General features: G+C 38.0%; 1 protein-coding gene across 4 annotated transcripts in view; it reads left to right on the top strand.

Annotated features, from left to right (window-relative positions):
• COL25A1 (collagen type XXV alpha 1 chain) overlaps positions 1 to 19,301 on the top strand; it is a 159,620-nt gene that overhangs the window by 9,030 nt on the left and 131,289 nt on the right. For all 4 annotated transcript variants that reach the window (XM_064450092.1, XM_064450091.1, XM_064450093.1 and 1 more), the window contains exon 2: positions 14,993 to 15,019. In XM_064450092.1, coding sequence (XP_064306162.1) covers positions 15,005 to 15,019 — 15 coding nt within the window. In that variant the 5' untranslated portion in view covers positions 14,993 to 15,004. The remainder of the gene's footprint in view (positions 1 to 14,992; positions 15,020 to 19,301) is intronic.

Below are 19,301 nucleotides of genomic sequence, written 5' to 3'. Positions count from 1 at the left end.
TTGTCATTTATTTGACAGTATACATAAATTTCTGGTCTCTATAGGCTACTGCACTGAGTTCAGCTTGGCAGCTGAACAGGTGGCATGCAGACAGCTGTAGTTATGATTTTCACGTTTGTGCTTTGGCAGACAATTACTGCTTGAACTGTACCTAAGATCATCCGTACTTGCCTGCGTTAGGGCATGCCACTTGAAATTCCCCAGTCGTTTCATCACAGTGCATGATATAACTCTCCAGTGTAACAGATATAGCTTTATTTATGAAACAAACTACTTTGGAGAAAAATGTTGCATTCCACATGTTTTCCCAATATAGCACAGATAAGAATTGTAATTCTAGGTCTCATTTCTCAATTTGACAATTGCATATGGATGTAGAGTGAGTGATAGTTTAACAGCGACAGTTAAAAATGCCTCCTACAGTTTGCCTGAACTGTCACTTTCTCACATGAAGTTTTGAGATTCAAAGAAAATGTTAAATTACTTACAGTAGAGATCCTGTATTTAATTACTATTTACATCTGTCACAAATGGGAAGGGAAGTCCCAAACTGTCCTGTAAGAATTCTTGAGTCATTGATTCCTTCATCTTGAAGGAGGGCTGCAAAAACGCATCATTTTCTTTCATGCTGGATTTTTCATTCAGAATTATGATATAGCTGAGAGATATGTAAAACTTTACTGCCCGTACAGCTCCCAGATGAATATTCCTACGTGGGAGTTTAAGTGCATTGTTAATCCTAGCTGAAGTTAAGGGGTGTAAAATTGCATTGAAGAAACTTGTTCCTAAATTGCTGGACTAGGTGGTTGGGTTCAGTGAATTCCAGAAAGTGCAGGGTGGAAGTGTTTTCTCAAAGGCTGTTTGGACTCCTGCTTCCCCCTGCAGCCAGCGTTCCGCTCCCATTTATGAGAGAGTTGACAGGAGAAGGGGAACATCTGGAGCAGGCAGGCACCTGAACTGGTGGTTGTTATAAAGCTGAATGAGCAACTTTTTCCCTACTGGGAATCAAAAAGTTCTTTCATATGTGGGCCCCACACTGCTTAGCATCATCTGGTAATTACACTAGAAACGATTTGGCTAGTGTTTGTCACGCTAATAAGGTTCTCGGCTCTATGTTTTTGAGTTCTTTTTTAACGCCAGAAGTTAGCTGGTAGAACAAAGCTTTAAAGTACTTTTTTTCATTCCTGGGGATCGTTGGGATGGGCACACTTAGCGTGTATCTTGCCCCTTGCATCGCAAGGAAAATACTAGGGTGTTGTTTGGACTGCCCTTGTTTTCATTTTTTCAGCTACATGTGTGCATATTGAAATCAAGATTAGTTAAAGCAGTTTCTGAAAGCAAGCATACTTGTCCGCTAGGAAAGATTTATACAAGCAGTGTGGAATGTCAATTGAAAGTTTTTTCTGTGACTGTGTAGGGTACAGATCATAAATCAACCTCACAAAGCGGTTTGGTTCCCCCGCCCCTCTCTGGCTTAAGGTAAAGCAGTTCACTTTTATTATTTTTGCTAATATTGAGATCTGCATAGTAGTGATAATCTAACAGAGGACCATTGAGTTAAGAATTCTTTTTGGATTATTTTGTACTTGTTCACAGTAGCTATTCCCTGTATAAATGAGAGGAATTTAACCCTTTGCTGCTCTGCCTCACACAAGGAGCATGATGAAAAACAATATTGCACATGAGCACTCATCAGTTTAAAAGAATATTGAAGTTTTAATGGAGAAATCGGTTTCTTGCATCGGTTTCTTACATGATATTCTTACCAAAATAAGCTGCTGTTTGCTCCTGCTTGGAAGGCTGGGATTCTCAGCAAGTTAAGTAAAACCAGGAAAAATTTGGAAATTGTAAAAAGCACACTATTCTTTCTGTAATGGTTCCTCATTTTGCCAGATCAGTTACAACTGAGATTAGCATAGGTAAAGGTAGATTTTTTTCTGGTTTTGCTCATGCTGTGCAGCACTTACTCAGAGAAGCAATCCCCAAAATAAATACTATGAGAGGGCATAGTGGAATTGGGACCTATGCAGAGAATAACATAAGAGACAAATTGTGGGTGCTAAAGGAAGTTCTGTATTTCTCAGTACACAGATTTTTTGTGAAACAGAAGTTGTATCACTATACTGGAGTTTAAGGCTTACATTCAAATTAATATTTTAGTTCAGCAGTATTAGACACGTATACTGAGTTTTTGGCCTCTGGCAGTTGGAGTAATCTTAGTTTGCTACTTGGCAGATAGTTTCAGAGGGTGATGTTAGCAGTGGTATAGTTTTCCACAGGTGAGAGTGAAGGTTGAAAGAAAGTGCTCCAAAAGCACCAAGAATAACATACAGCAGTTCAGTAACTGTTGTCATGTATAATGTAGTATTTGCATTCCTAGTTATTGTGAAGGCCTTGTGAGGCCTGTGATCGTGAGGCCTGTGGTTTTTGTTCAGGTAGTCTGACTGATTAGCCAGTCTCTGAAGGGAAAATGACCTCAGTGTTTCCACTTCCAGCTGCGTGGATCAATTATCTTGTTTTTTTTAAATCTACTCTGCATATGATAGGAGATCTCTCATTTTAGGTCTCTGCCCTTAGGGTATGTAAAGTGTGATCTGGTATTGCCATCACATACGAATTGTTTCTCCCTAGTCGGGAATGCAAAGAAACACATTTTTGTTCTCCATGCTGTCACCAGCTTCTGCAAAAATCCTTTTATAATCTTGGAAACGAATTATGTCAGAAGAAAGTAATGGAAATGTTTTATTTGGATGCATTTGTGCATCTTAAAACTTAAAAGAATAGTCTAGATATTTTGAGATTAAATGGACTAATGACATTGGTAAATGCTTTAGGATTTTAAAAGCTGTTCTACTGAACTATTTTCTGTCTTTGGAATCACCTGTTCAGCTCTGGTGAACTTCAATTTAAGTTGTATAACTTGACTGAACTTAGAAAACAGGTGAGAGGTGTGTATGATTTCCTGGAGTATGGCTCAGAATGGCACAAGTAGGAAATATCTGGATTTGCTGGTTTTCTTGGCTGGGGGGGTAGCCCATGTTCTATATTGCAAGTTGGTCCAATTTCAGTAATTTCTGTTTCCTTGGTTAAATGTTTTGTTGGTTGAGTTTGCTTGTTTCTTTTTGTGCAGCAGTTGTCAAGGAAGGAGGAAAGACTTTCTAGCTGTGCAATGGGACACTGGCTCTGCTTGGAGTTAAAAGGGGATTTCAGAATCAAAGTAGAAAAAAAATCTCTGAATTTGTTTCTAGATAGGCAAACTTCAAAAAGCAGATGTATGAATATGGAGAAATGTAGTAGCTTTTCCTAAATAGCTTGAGGGGAAAAATAGGCACCAACTCAATAGGAAGGTTTTGTAGAGATGAGCTTTTGTTCTAAAAGGTAAAAAACTCAGCTGTTTGCACACTCTGCCCCTGCCCCACAGTGAGATGCAGAAAAGATGGCGGGGGGGGGGGGGGGGGGGGGGGGGAGGAAAGTCAAATTTATTGGTTGAGATAAAGACAGTTTAACAGGACAGAAAAGAAAGAGAAATAATAATACCAACCATGATAAAAGAATATACAAAAGAAGTGATGCACAATGCAGTTGCTCACCACCTGCTGACTGATGCCCAGCCAGTTCCCAAGCAGCAGTTGCTGCCCCCCTGGCCACGTCCCCCCAATTTATATACTGAGCATGACATCACATGATATAGAATATTATCCCTTTGGCCAATTTGGGTCAGTTGTCCTGGCTGTGCCCCCTCCCAGCTTCTTGCTGGCAGGGCATGAGAAGCTGAAAAGTCCTTGACTAGCCTAAGCATTACTTAGCAGTAACTAAAACAACATTATTCTCATCCTAAATCCAAAACACAGCACTATGCCAGCTACTAGGAAGAAAAGAAACTCTATCCCAGCTGAAACCAGGACAAATGACAAGGTTCTTCCAGCACCCTCTCAGTTGCCTCTGTCAAGCCAGTTATATGTAAACCAAAGTTCCCTTTAGACACTCCATCTAGCTGGTGAGCATATAGCTCAAGGCTTCCCCTCTCATAGCTGCTTTATTGTATTGATTCATTCCTGAATGAGTTTCTTTTCTTCCTACTCTGTCTTTTCCTCCATTTCCATACCCAGAAATATGGTTTCTAGGTCCCTCAAATATTTTGGCAGCCAATACGGTGTTGCATCTACACTCATTCAAGCATCTTCTGATAACATGTGAGGCTCAGCATTTTCTCCCTCTCTAACCCCTTTGATGTTTGCTTTTGAGTGAAGTATTGAAAAGCAGAAAGTTCTTAAGTTTTCCCCAATAATCTCTTATAAAAATACTGGCACCAGTAGAAAAGTTATCCTATCTCAAACATTATCTCCTACCCAGGTACTATTGATTGTCATTTTCTAGGCATGAGTTACACCTGGGCTTACAACTAAGAATATGCAACTTCACCTCTTGCTCCTCTTCATCACACTTCACACTCTTGTGAATGGGTCAGCCTGCTGTTTTCAACCTTACAATGAACTTCCAAATGTTACACTTTGGGTTTAAATTGCAGTGTCCTGTGCTTTGCTTGAAAGGCCATTAGGTCTGAGGTCAGTGGGACAGGACATTAAGGCAGTAAATGAGGTAACATTCAGCTACCCAGTTAAAAGAATATAGCTAGTAAAAGCACAGGCTTGTAAATAAAGATGCTGTATGTTTGTGTGAGCACTTTGTGATTTATAATATTTGTTATTACATGCTTAATGATTTTCTTTTTGTAGTCACAGTGATAGACATTCCATCTGGAAACCCAAGTTTTGGTACTGATCCTGGCAAGATTATGTGAAAATTTTTCTTGAAGGACTAGAAATAATCCTTTCTTAAAACACAAATTCTTTCATTGCTACATTCTACTACATTGCTACATGCTGCTGGGGTTGTTTAGCCTAGAGAAAAGGAGGCTGAGGGGGAGACCCTATCTCTCTCTACAACTGCCTGAAAGCAGGTTGTAGCGAGGTGAGCGTTGGTCTCTTCTCCCAAGTAACAAGCGATACCATGAGAAGAAACGGCCTCAGGTTGTACCAGGGGAGGTTTAGACTGGATATGAGGAAAAATTTCTTTACTGAAAGAGTGGTCAGGCATTGGAACAGGCCTCCCAGAGAGGTGGTGGAGTCTCCATCCCTGGAGGTATTTAAAAGATGAGTAGATGTGGCACCTAGAGTGGCCTGTTCCAATGCTTGTGGTTTAGTGGTGGACTTGGAGGTGTTAGGTTTATGGTTGGACTTGTTGATCTTAAAGGTCTTTTCCAGCCTAAATGATTCTATTATTCTGCATCCCTCTTTTCATGTTAAAGTGGGGAAATAGAACAAGTGCATCATTAAAAACTGTATAGGGGAACATTTCAGGAAGAAAGAATGGAAAAGGTTGTAGTGCATCCCTGAATTCAGCTTTATTTCCTGGAATGAAATAATCTTTAAAAGTGTGCTTCATATAGTTTTTCCATAATGATTTATGCTTTTTCAGAATTTACTGGTTCCAAGTCATTTTTCAGGGGACAGAGTTGTTTGCAGCACCATCAACTTTTAATGAATGATTTAGGTTATAGCATGTTTAAGAAAACAGTAGTGTCTTTAAACTAGCTGCATGTATATTTGTGCCTTTTAAATCTGGTAGGTACATGACAGAAGTATCTGAATGGGCTTGCGTGTGTAGAATTTTACATGCCAGTAGTTGAGCGCTATGGCAGCACATAGCTGAAAGCACCTGCTTTGGCGTTTAATTTTTAATGCAGTGCATCTGCATAAGTTTTTTCATATGTTGTATCCCAGATGGAAATACTGCATTCATGGACTTGACCTAGGTATGAACATTGGCATTTTGGTTATCCTGGAATTGTTCAAGCAAAGCTTTCTTTGACCACATGATAGTCAAAAGAGACTGGGGTTTTTATCTACATGTTTATTTATAAATATTTACCTTGGCTTTTATTTTCGTTCTCTTTTAAGCCCTTTGTAACTGTTCTCGTCTGTTATGGAGATGTATCCACTCTGATTGATCTCCTCTGTTGTAAGTCAAAAGGGAAGTACTTCTATGGCAGCTGTATCTCTTTCTTAACTCCCTGGGGAGCCCCATTCAAAATATGCACTTCTATAGGTAGATAAAAGGAGCTTGATGGTCAGAGTCTTCTATCCTGATGGAGCAAAAATCAATTTACATACCTGCTCCTGAGTTTTGTTAATCTTCCAAAGCTGATAGTTCCACCAAGGGAAGGTCAAAAATTGGCCTCTGAAGGTTAGTTCTCTATGATACTGTGTCATTTACCAAAAGATTATGGTTTTGTTTTTCCTAAATGAACTTCATTACCCCTGAAAAGAGAAGATTTATAGAAACAAAACAAGAGATTGACTGAAAGAAGTTAAATGGACTTTTTTCATATTCTGAAAGCCATGAAAACACAGATAACAAGAAAGATTGTTCTTTAGTAGGGCTTCAGTGAGCAAATGGATTCACTTCCATGGTGGTATGAGGAGAGAGATTCTTCAGAATTATTCCATGAGAACAAAAATCTAATTCATCAAAGTCATCATGCCACAGCTGTTACAACAATCTATCTGCTTCTGAATGCTAGCCAGCTAATTTTTGAGAAGTGACATTTTTCACAGTTTATTGTTTTCTCATCAACATGGCACCAACCACATCAAATATATTCACACAGTGATGTTGGCGTTGATGAATTAGCCATGTGCTTTCTATTTATGGATACAGGAGTTTCAATTTCTTCAGGAGAAATGAGAAGTTTTAGGTAGAATGTAGGCGTTTTCCCTCTGGTCTGTGTGTATGTTCCCCATGTTCAAGTACTTGTTAAGCTATGCTGGAATTCAGTAGCATAACGAAGTATTTTTATGGAAACACACAGTTCTGGAACCCTTCACAAGACTGTTTTTATGGATGGGTGAAGCACATGGGGGTAAGCACTTTAAGATCGCAATTTTGATACAGTTCATTTTTTAAGAGCAGGCGGTTACAATGTGCTGTTTCTCAACTCAGTGTGCCATATATGATTTGCCAAGGTTCATTTTACAATTTGCTTTTTATTTTTCCTGCTGAAGAAGTATCTGACTATCACTTAGGTATTTCATGCTTGGAGTAGTCTACAGTAAACAATGTTAGTCAGTGGTAAACAATTATTCTGAACTGAACCAAAACAAAACAGAGTCTACGAGACTCCATTCTTCACTATAAATTGAATAGGGATTTACTGTGTGGCTCGTACTCTTTCTGGGGTCAACAGTAGTTTCCCTTTGCTGTAATTTGTCATACAGATATGACCATACAATGTTGCAGATGTTGATGAGATGTATAGGCTACAAGGTGAAAACCAGTCTGTATCTGGAAATAATCTTCGTGCTAGCCTGATGTACGAAGACAACAAAGGTGCTTTGCAGTTTGGGGTTCACAGTCATATTTGGCCCTTTTTTCCTATATACTTGTGATGTGTGCAATGTTGGCCTTGAGAAATAGACGGGCGTCTGCCTACAGTCTTTTAGGATAGTTCATCCCAACTTAGATCTGCCCAATTCTTTCTCCTGGATTTTTACCTATTCATTTTAGCAGGAAGAGCAGTCATAGTGCTTAGATACAAAAATGCATCCGCAGCACAAAAAACTGCCTGTCAGATTTCTTGCATAAACTATAAAAATAAAAAGTATCTCGTCAATTATTTTTCAGCTGTGAAATATGCTTTTGAAAAGCTGTGACTATAATTTTTCTTGCCTAGAACTCTTTGTACTCTCTTATTGTTACCATATGCAGCCCTTTTTTCATCGTTCAGCCACTCTCTGAATAGCCAAACTCTGAACAATTTTTCTTTCTCCAAATTGCTTACTTCTAGGCATAACCAGTCCATCTTAAAATTGCAAAGGAGCTATTAGAGTATTCCGTCTGCAGGTAGGGCTCCCGGCTAGGAGTCTTGAAATCTAGAGTGATGTTGCTCCAAGGAAAAGTTTTGGAGGCTGCACCTGGCATTTCTGGTTTATTTTGGAATCTTTAAAACTGTCCCTCGTCTTCCATCTTGTTCTATTATTGATGATTTCCATTGTCTAATTTAGCCTAATATGGACAGTAGAGCCACTTCAATAAAATTATGGCTTCATGTTGCATGTCCTTTTGTTTCTTGAAATTTAAAGAAACTAAAAAGTATGAAAAAATTTAAACATTTTCTTTTCTGTAACAAGAACAGCAAAATATGTGTAAGACTGCTGCCAGTTCTGCTTGGCAGCTTACTATTAGCATTGGCTTATTGCTTTACATGTGCATGCTGCCTATGTCTCTATACTGAAGGTACTACACTTGACAGGTGGTTTAAAATATGAATTGGAATAACTTCTGGTTACTTTTATGCTCATTGAAGTATCAATGCTGAGAGCCCAGTCTAGTCATGGTGTAGCTTTTCTGGCTGATGGAGGTGTAGTCTGGAGCCTTAATCATGGTGCTGTTATTCTTAATTCTCCAGGTTTTATCAGGACCTTGATTATGAATCTCTTCTATGTTTCCAGGGTATGCTCTGAGATCCTTGTTGGCATGATAAAGACAATTTTGTAGGATTTTTTGGTGAGAGTTAAACATGGCTTGCAACCAAATGAGAGATTCCTGGAATTACAGGATGAGGCTATTAAGGGCTTACAAATGCTTTTTTCTTCTTCTTTCTTCTTCTTCTTCTTTCTTCTTTCTTCTTCTTCTTTCTTCTTTCTTCTTCTTCTTTCTTCTTTCTTCTTCTTTTTCTTCTTTCTTCTTCTTCTTCTTTCTCCCTCCCCTCCCCTTCCCTCCCCATCTCCCTCTCCCCTCCCTCTCCCTTTGTCTCTCCAAATGTAGTTTTTCCATTGAAATAAAAACAGTGTGGTGTACTGGGGAGGTGTTGTAGTTCAAATCTTGAATGATTAATTTTGCATCATTTTTCAATATGTCTAGGAGAAGCAAGATGATGTTTCTGAAGGCTAAATGAGATAAGGCTCTAGCAGTTCAGACCATACCCGTAAGCTGCTGGTCAAGAAGATCAAGCAGCCTAACGGTGCTGTGAATTTTGTTGGTTCTTTTTAAAAGTCTTCATTTAAAACTCTAAGTCCCAACCTTGGAAAGCATTTATACTTACACTGCAATCTCCAGGTGATGATCCATGTAGCTGAGTTTTAGGTCTCAGGTAGTAGCTAATGTGAACTGCTTGAGGGCAGAATTCAGGAAATTCTGAAATGGACTTCTTTGAACAAGCCTTGTGGTGCTTCATTTGTCTTTGTCAGTAATTTTGCTTTTTGTGGTAAAGGGCTTTTAGACAGCAGGCGCATCTTTCTTGTACGCTTGTAGTTCATACTTTTCACAGAAAAGTTTTCTTCAGCCCAAAGGATCTGGATTATTGGGGGTTTCTTTCAGTAATATCCTGATTGCTGGCCAGACAGACTTGCTGCAGGTTGATTTAGTGCATTTTTTTTCCTCCCGTGTTGGAACAAATGACTTCTGTACCTGGGCCGTTCACTCACATTGCTCTTAACAGCAATCACTTCCAGTCATTGAAAAAGAACCAATAATGTTTCATCAGTAGGAGAAATTTAGCTACCTGACGAGCTTATCATACTCATTGCCCACATAAGCTCTAACACAAAGCTTCACTAAAAAGAAATCTCATCAGTCTTGCTAGGAATTATATATCCTTGCTAGGAATACTGTATTACATCTAATTGAAGTCAGCCTTGATAAACCTGTAATTGACCAAAGGAGAGCAAAAGATAGACTTGGAGATCCATCATTTTAATGGTGTCATGGTGAGGAAACCTGACAGTTGTGGGTTTTTAACTTCTATTAATCTTGAATTAAAATAGGTGATTTGAAAAGGCAATGCGTCATCTTTCACCTTGCCTGAACTTAGTGGGGATGATCTGCAAACCTGCTGTTTAGGACAGATTCTTCTTTTTTTCTTTCACATAGGTATTTTTGAACTCAGTCTGCCATAGTAACTGGCATGTAGCTCATACAGCTGCTGTAAAGGTAGATTTCTACTTTCTTCTGAATCTCCTGTTGTATATGTATTGACATAAGAGATTTCAGGTAGCTGCAAGTAATAATTCAACAATAGAGCTTACAGTAGATTGTTTAGAAACGTGGAGTAATTTAGTCACGTGATTTAATCAGATAAGAGTTTCTGAATTTTGAAATGCTGCTGTAATAATGTAAATTAGTATATCTTAAAACTGCCAAATGCGTGATCTAAAATATTTTTTTAAAATGCCTGGGGGATACTTTTTTTTTTTGACATCTGAGTGCCAAATCACACTCTTATTAAAGTCAGTGTGAAAACTCATTTTTAATTCAGCACGCTACAAACTGAGTCCAGAATCTACTTGTATGCTGCCAACTTCAGCTATGGCACTGTTATGTCTCATTATCTTTATTTCTTGGGGGAACACTGGCCATTAGAAATGTTGAAATAACCTCAGCCACTTATTTGTGCCATGAAATAAGTTCCAGTAAATTGAAACACAATCTAACAATGCAGAGCATTTCAGACACCTATGATCTGCATAGGGAGAGAGAATTTTTTCCAAAATACTTGTTTTCACACCAAATAATCAGGAAAAACAATGAGTCAGCAAAGTTTGAGAAATCATTACGTGTTTGGAGATGATAATTGGCCTGCTGGTAATTTATTTATACACAAAACTAGATTTGGGGTAATTTGCAATGTCAAAATTTTTTCCTCATTCTTTCCACAACAAATAAATTTCTCTGCATACTTCCAATGAATATGAACCTACCAAAATCATGCACTGTTAAATATGCCAATCCATTTTGTTTAAAAACAAAAACCAAAAAATCTTCCATTAGATAGAGGGTGGTCTGCCGTTTATAAAGAAGAAATGATATCTGTTTTCTATTTATTATATATCTCCTGGTTCACAACTCAGTCTTCTGATAAGTATTCCTTAAATCAACGAGATCACTGAAGGATGAGTGGAGAAGTTAAGAGTAAGAAGGTAATCCATATCTTCTTCTTCTCCTTCCCTTAGAAGATTCTTTTATCACATAGTAGTGATACCTTTTCTTATCGTCACTTTTCGCTCAGAATTTTTTAAAGATAGGATATTGCAGTAAAGCTGCCTAAGGTAATAATACTGGCTGTCTTTTTGATAGGAACACTAAAGGTTTCTGATGCATTTGCTTGCGTATTCAATTTCTAACCAAAAACCCCTAAAATCCTTAAAATATTTATATCCAGAGTAACCCATATGTAAAAAAATACTGCTTAATTGGAAAACAACCAATTTTGGGAGCATTCAAAATCTGACTGAAAATAGCTGTCTTGGAGAAACTTTATATTTACAGTATTCTTGAGGAATGGAAGCTACTTTTCACAAAACCAGACCTAAATGGCATTCATATTCCCCTTCCTCCCCTGTGTTATCTCTGTCCATATTAGGGTTATTAGATAGGTAGTTAGTGCTAATTAAATAGTTGGGTATTATTTGGAAAAAAAATCTACTGTACAAACACCATAAGTAAATATCCAGTAACAGCATACATATAAAAATGGCAGTGGAAACCTAGGAAGGAAATGCATGGTCCAGAAGAACTATTTTCAATACCATCTGTAGTATCTACAGTGAGGGAGCAAATACTGCACCTGTGTTGTATAAACCTACTCAATCCCCTTCTCTTTCAGGAAGCATTGTCTTTAGCTTTCTAAAATGTTTTACAGGGATTGTGTTCTAGGATAACATGTATTTGGTACTTGTCAAAAATTACATGCTGATCTGTAGTAGCAGTTATTTAGAGAACAAAGAAGAAAGTAGCTGGAACTATGTAGTGCTCAGCTCTGCAGACATTCAGGTTTAAGTCAAAGATGGACTATAGTTTGAAGTCTGTCTTTCAAAATGAATGAAAACGTCTTTGAGTATTCTGTGAGACTCCCAGTGCAATGATGTAATGAATTCTCATAAATATTGTCAGATATGGGTTTTTCCTCAGTGCATCCTGACGTAGCCTTATGTACTATTTCAGCACATCTTTCTCACCCAGCCTGTATCAGCTGTGGAAATTCTGATTGGTTACAGTTTTGAAAAGTGTTTTCTCTCTCTTTCCACCACTAGAAAGAAGTAATTGAGGAAAGAAGGAAATGACCATGTTTTGCTGTTAGAGATGTAGTATTTTTATAATGAAAGAATATTATTCATTTTCACAGTAATGATTTATTATCTTCAGAGCTATTTTTTTTCTCCTGCAGTCTCAAGCAAATTTCTCTTTCTTCTCCTATTCTGTAAAGCAAAACCCAGAAGACTTTCCCAGACTTCAGACCCAATAGTCCTGATACAAATGGAATCATGGGGGAAATTCCTATTATTTTCAGTTGTGAGTAGGCGCTTCTCATCAGCCTACTGGGAGTTTCTGACTCTTCTTTACTGACACTCTTCCAAATGCTACACACAGTCCTTCTATTCAAGTGCAGGAGCTATGTAGCATGGATAAAGCACAGGCAAAAGTTTAACAGTAGTTAAAATGCCTATCATTAAAAGGCAACACAAACAGCATTTTTCTTTTCTATGATAAAGAAACATTCCCTGAAAACAGTGCTTATATGCAAAATACAAGCACTGCTACAGCTGCAAGAGCTGTTGGCTGGTCCCTCTATGGTAACATTTTGACCTTGTAATGAATTTTTCTTCTGCAAATACTTGTACAATTCTTTTCTGTATTCCTTCACCATAAGAATAATTAAGTCTTTTGGGCTAAGCTTGCAGCAGACCAAGCAGTTAAATTTAGCTGTTGGCCCACGCAGCCCTCTGGGGAACTTTATATACTTACCATGACCTTACTGTTGAGTGTTTTAACTGGTAATATCTGTAGTTTGCTTTCTAGAAGTAAATGTATTCATAGCCAGGGTTCAGCTCAGCCTTCGTTTTTGCACCTGCAACAGACTGTATGTGTAAACGTTACTAGATAAATATCCTCAAGTACAGTGCTAGAAAACTCTGGGAAAGCTACTAATTTGCAGACTTGCCTTGTTTTTTGAGGTGTACAGCACCATTTTTAGAAATTTGCTAAATAAATGTGAGAAAATTAGTAAGTGCTGTATGTGTGCTGCATGTATGGGATCAAGGGGCACTGAGGAAGCATAGTAAGAAAAGCTGCCCTATTAATGCACTGGAAAGTGTTGCTTTCTTCATTGGATACCAGAGAAGAACTGTTCAGAGGTAACATTCAAAAGATATTGTAGGTTATCCCAACAGTCACAAACTTTCCCAGGATATCAGCACATAAAAAAGGTAGCGGTCATGCAGCTAACTAAGATGCTGGTGAGCTGCTTTAACACTCAGCATGTCATCTAGTCATGATGTGACAGGAAACCACGGTAAGAGCTAGAGGGAAGGAGAGGTAAGGGGTTTTATTCCCGTAGGACTGCCCAGACACAGTAATTTGTTATTGGATCTGACAAGCAGGTTAGTGCACAGGCTTCTTAGAAAGCCAATAAGGTACCAAAAATCCTGAGTTTCACAATATGTACATCCAACTGATGTCTGGAGTTTTTGGCAGAGTCTGATATCTAGGCTGAGAGAGGACAGCTAGCTGGGGAACTCACTAGGTTGATAGGGCATCGCTTTTTCATAGTGTTTATTACTTTCTCGATAGCTGGTTGAACTGGCTCAGTCGTATGACTAGAGTACCTATTAGTAATAGTTCAGAAGGTAGGAATATGCACTCGTGGGTGAAGGGGTCAGCAGAACCCCTGCAGACCTGATTTAGAGTAAACTGTTACACTTTGAGTTTTGCTTGCAAGCTGAAGCAGTGCTCAGAAAGGGGGAAACAAGCAGCAAAGATAAAATATATCAGCATAAAACCAGCAAATCTGTTATGTGCTGTCTTCTCAGCGACAGTGATCCAAATCAAGCAGTGTGAGCAATCGGTCCTAAGGGGCTGCATGCCTAGGGCAGGCAGTCTTGAGAGAGTGCCCGTGATGCTCTAGGGGGAAAGTCTGACTGCAGTGCCAGCATTTGAGAGAAAACTTCTCTCCACCAGACATGAATTAGTGTCCCTTTTGCATTGGTGCAAAGACCTGAGAGCTCACAGTTTCAGCCAAAAAGAGGATTTTAATGGCAGAAACAACTCTGCCTGCTCTTGTTCCATTGTCAGTGGAAGGTAACTTGACTGGTCATTTGTCAGAAGACATAGCGATTAACCATCAAATTTAAAATTAATCCAACTTTCTGTAGCCCTCTTCTCTCTCCTGTGATCACCCAAATGTGCAGTTGATATAGAAACAGTTACTGCGTTACAACAGCATACATGCACGTTAAATCCTTTCTAGAATTTGCATCCATATAACAGGAATCAACCTCTGGACTCACAAGGAAGGAAGTAACTTGGAAAGTATCAGCAAGGATAATTCCATGTTTCCCATGGGGGAAAAAAGAAAGCAGGATAAGGCACAGGACTTCTTGGCCAAAGTATAGGCAGAAATCATTAGTACTTCAGGGAACTGTGTGAACTGAAGTTTCTTATTAACTATCATTATTATAATGGTAATTTAAATACAGATTAGTTATGCGATTTTAAGTGTTTGCTCTTTTTATCTTGCAACCGTGTGGTAAAAGCATTCAGTAAATAGGCTACTTATTCTGTTTTCTCAGTTATTTTAAGAAGAATACACAAGTCAGATGCATTATTTCATATGTTTGATTATGTTATGCCACTGTGATTTGCCAAACTAACAATTCCTTGGTTGCGCATTGAACCTGTCTTTTGTTAAACACCAGCTATTGCCTGGCTACTTCCCACCGTGCTGTTTTTATTAATTCTGTCTTAGGTCTGCTTCTTTTGTTGTTTCTTTTCTGTGCCTTCATTCTCAAAATATCTTTAAGGTATTGCATTTAACTGCTGACATAGAGTTATTCATCTTTTGAAGCCCACAGTATTTCCCAATTCTGTATATTTTTCCTCATCTTCAGTGTTCCTCTGATTTAACTGTTCCATTTTTTTTGGCTTTTGATTATCCCAGGGTCCGATTGGTATGGATGGAAAGCTGGTAGGTGATTTGTTCAAAACTGGTGTCATTTAGGTCTCGCACATATTCCCTCTTTGCTTTTTTAAGTGCTCATGCTGAAATGTATTAATCACATATTGGCTTCCTTTGGCGTACCTTATTTCAAGCTCAGTAGTATAGGTTTTAACAGAACGCCAAAAAGCCACTTCAGCCTTTTTTGTGTCTGTCCAAGGAAATGGAGGTCAGCCATGCTACTCCTGTTCCCTTATCACCTTCTGTCTGGATTAGATGGGAAGACAGATGCCCCTGCTTGGGTGTTCTGTCTAGAGAATGCTCCACAAGGGTACTTTGGTGGTGGCTTTCAAACAGCAAGATATTATTTCTGACCAGATATGTGTGTGTCTTGCTGGTTTACTTTTTCCACAGCTTTTTTCGTTTTGTGTTTTAATTTCTCTGCCTGGATTTTGTTGGCTGATTAGATCTGAACAGCCCCATGTCTCATTTTAAATTTGTATACTATCCCAGATATTCTTTAGGGAGGTAGACTTGAATTAAGTTTGAAATAACCTTTAATTTTATACAGTGCATTTGTAAATATATTTGTATTTGTGTATATATTTGTAAATCATATATTTGGATGTATGAGCCTGAACGTTTACGTTCCCAGCTCTTTAAAGATTAAAATCATGCAAAAGCTGTGAAAAATCCAGTTTCTGCACTTTCTCATGCCATTGTTTTTGCTCCCTCTCTCTTCTTCCTTTTCCAGGACAGCCCTTTTCTTTGATACCCTGAATATATCCTTTTCTCTCCTTTCATTTGCTACAAGCCCCACTTCCTCTGCAAGCTCAACTTGCTAACTTGCAGTGTCAGCTTCCATTTTCTCCTCTTAAGACTTTTTCCTGTGCTCCTTGATGTCTCTTTCTCCTGTTAAGTAACTTCTGCAATGTTTGCAGTCTCCAGTTGATAGGCTTTTTCTTTAATCTCTTCTTTTAGCAGATTGATAGTTTACCTGTTGACTTAGCTAGACTTGGCTACACCATATATCTTTTCTTTTTCTTTTAGTATCATTTACATATCAGCAGCTAATATTAGGTTAAATTGCTAGGAAGGGATTAACTATCAACCACAGAAGACCTTCTATTATGGTAGTTAGAATAGGCTGCCAAACTTAACCACTTCCTTTCCTTCAAAATAGCGTACTAAGTCAGTAAATAGCAATATAGAAGGGAAGATTGTTCTGAAGATTTTGCTGAAACCATGACATATTACGCAGCTATAGTCATGCCAATTTAAAAAAAAAGCAGCAATCAGTAGTGGATAATCAAATATATGAATGATAATCCAGAGCTTCAAAGCAGCAGCTGCTGAAATACACCTGATCAGTTATTGGTGTTGGGACTGATCCATAAATGCATGCAAACAACAGCAGCTACAATCAGTGAATCAATTTTAGAGTATGTAACTCATTTGAATAAAAAGATGTTCATTAGAAAAAATTTGGAGTAATGCTGACATTTCAGTCTTGAAGAGTATTTTCACCCTGTTTTTTTAGCTAAAATTTAGATAAATAATTCCACCTAAAACATTTTAATCCACAAGTTACATGTATTGGGAACAATTTATGCAGCAGTGAGCCAGAGTGATTTCAGCAATGCTGGAGCCCTTTGGGGAACACAAGCTTATTAATTGAGATTGAGCTTGTTCAAATGAGTTATAGTATCAGCTTGAATTCATGTTAGAGGGTTTTTTTAATGAACACAAAATTAACTCACAAAGCTTTATTACTGACCCTTTCACAACATACAAAAATGAGAGGAGGCAAAATGAACAGCCCCTTTTTTGTTTCCCACGCTTTGAATTGTTGTGTGACAATGACCCTTTACAATCAAAAAGGTCAGTATTTTGATACCTCTTTCTACTTGTGCCTTTGTAAGCAGAGCTGATGAGTTCTATAATATAGTGCTTGCTGCATCCTCTGGTTAGTGTCACTTGCTGGAGCATTAGTGTGAAGGGAAAATTATACTCTAACTGTAGTAGCTAGTATCGAAGAGTATACAAAAACATTGAAGGATTTGGAACAACTGAAAAAAACAGAAAATAATCACCTTCACTAATGCAAAGTTCCTTTCATGTTCAAGGACCTCATAGCAAACAGGGTAAAAAAATCCTGCTATGAGTACTTTTGTATTCAGCATCTGCATTTACAGTTAAGTATTGACAGTGTATATAAAATAAGAGTAATGCAGCTATTACATTATTTCATAGTGATCTGTGTCACCATGAAAAACAATTGTCCTATAAATTCAGTTTCCAGCTTCCCTCTCTCCATATTGCAGACATGATAAAAGAGTAATCATAAATGCACAATAACAAAACGGCAAACTGGTAACGCTGTTGAGGTTGAGAGCAGAAAACACTTTCATGGGAGTGTGATTCTATCCCTGACATTCAGTTCTGGGTATATTTGTGTTATGCGTGTATGTCCCTTATATCATACATACAGCATGCACCAAGTGGACACTTAGTAGCCTGTATGTCTAAGTTAGATTGAGGAAAAAAGTGTCAGTTTTCAAATCTTTTTTGTTTAAAATATATATATTTTTTCTTTATTTGCTTTCTACTGCTTTAAATCAACATTTTGTTGAAACATTTTGGTAATTTCAGACTTTCATTTCAGGTTTGGTTTTTTTAAAATATATATGTCTTGGAGACACTAATGATTTGGTCAAAACTTTAGACATACTTGTGAGCCAAATGCAATGTAAGTTTGTATGTAAAATTTTGCATACATAGGTCTCAGTTTAGTTAATTTATACAGATTTATTGCACAGGCTGCCCAATACTGCATCAGTAAGCAATTCCTGATGATTTTAGGATCAGATATAGCATGTAATATCTTAAAACCTGCTGTGGTGGGAAGATTGAGGTAAAGGCTGTGTGCTGCCGAGTCCCAGCTGTATTCATGAACCCAGTGTGATGTGTAAGTTTATAAACTGACCAATTCAGAAAATTTTACTTCATAGTAGAACTGGCAAACCTCAGCCAGTATTTTTTTTTTTGGTCTGAAAACCTCTACAGTACAGTGTTGTTGTAAGGAACTAATACAAAACTGCAGCATCTGCAACAAGGAATGTTCTAGGTTGCCTTCAGCACAAGGGTTAGATAGCCACAATAATTCTGTATTTTATAATGGTTTTTTTTTTTAATGTTATTTCTAATATTTAATATATTTAAAAAATATTGAGAAACTTGCATGTGAATTAAAGTATGTTTTTTTCTGGTTTTTAATTTAGCACAAAAAAATCTTACCAGTTACTGAAAAAAGCATTTTTCTTCAGCTGCTTTTCTTGTAGATAATAGTTACCAGTTGAAATGCTTCCCCCTGCCTCTTTAACACAGAATCGCACAATGGTTGAAATTGGAAGGGACCTCCAGAGGTCATCTGGTCTAACCTCTCTGCTTAAGCAGAGCCATCTAGAGCAGGTTGCCCAGGATCATGTTCAGATGGCTTTTGAATATCTCCAAGGATGGAGACTCCACAGTCTCCCTGGGCAACCTGTGCCAGGGCTTGGTTACCCTCACAGTAAAAAAGTATTTGCTGATGCTCAGATGGAAAAGTTTCAACTCTGTATAGCAGTATCTTCTAGCTAAATTGAAAAGGTTTTATAAGACGTATAAAAAGTCTCCACGCTCAGTTTCTTTCAACAAAAGGAAATGTAGTTTCAATGCAATGGAAATATTAGTGAAGCGTCATAAAACACTAGAGGCCAAGCTAGCCCTAGGAGTTTAAGAAATTCTCTCTTTATGGGGAGAAATATATAAGTATTTGTCTGTCTTACAGTGTGAGCTGATTGTCTGGGTGGTTGCACTTCATAGTCACAGCTCCTATACTGTTTTGTGATATAATTCAGCTTCATGCAAATAATTTGTAATGAGTGGGCTAGAATAACTGATGACTTTCACTGGCTTTCCTAGGCTAGGGACCTTAGCGATAGGAAGTCTGCTCTGTAAGGGCTTGCAGCAACAAGAGATAACATATACCACCTCAGTGTGCAGAGGGTTCCTCTCCATTTGGCCAGGGGTGCTCCAAAGGTGATGTTAATAAATAAGGGAGAGGAAATGTATCAGCTGCCTCTTGAGCTGACTGACAAAGGTTCATCTACTGCTGACTTACTGGTTTAAATATTAGTTTAAACTTGCTTAAAACTGTGCTGCTTGCAGCGATGGCAGAAAGACTGTTGTTTGCCCAGCAATGCGTTCCTCCAGTTTTTAAGCTTTGTTCATTCAATAGGCAGTAATTAGCATCTCCTTAAAACATGAGGGT

Source organism: Phalacrocorax carbo, chromosome 4 (assembly GCF_963921805.1).
Source record: "Phalacrocorax carbo chromosome 4, bPhaCar2.1, whole genome shotgun sequence".
Lineage (NCBI taxonomy): Eukaryota > Metazoa > Chordata > Aves > Suliformes > Phalacrocoracidae > Phalacrocorax > Phalacrocorax carbo.
The sequence above is the reverse complement of the archived record's forward strand: the minus strand, read 5'-3'. Positions and strand labels throughout refer to the sequence as shown.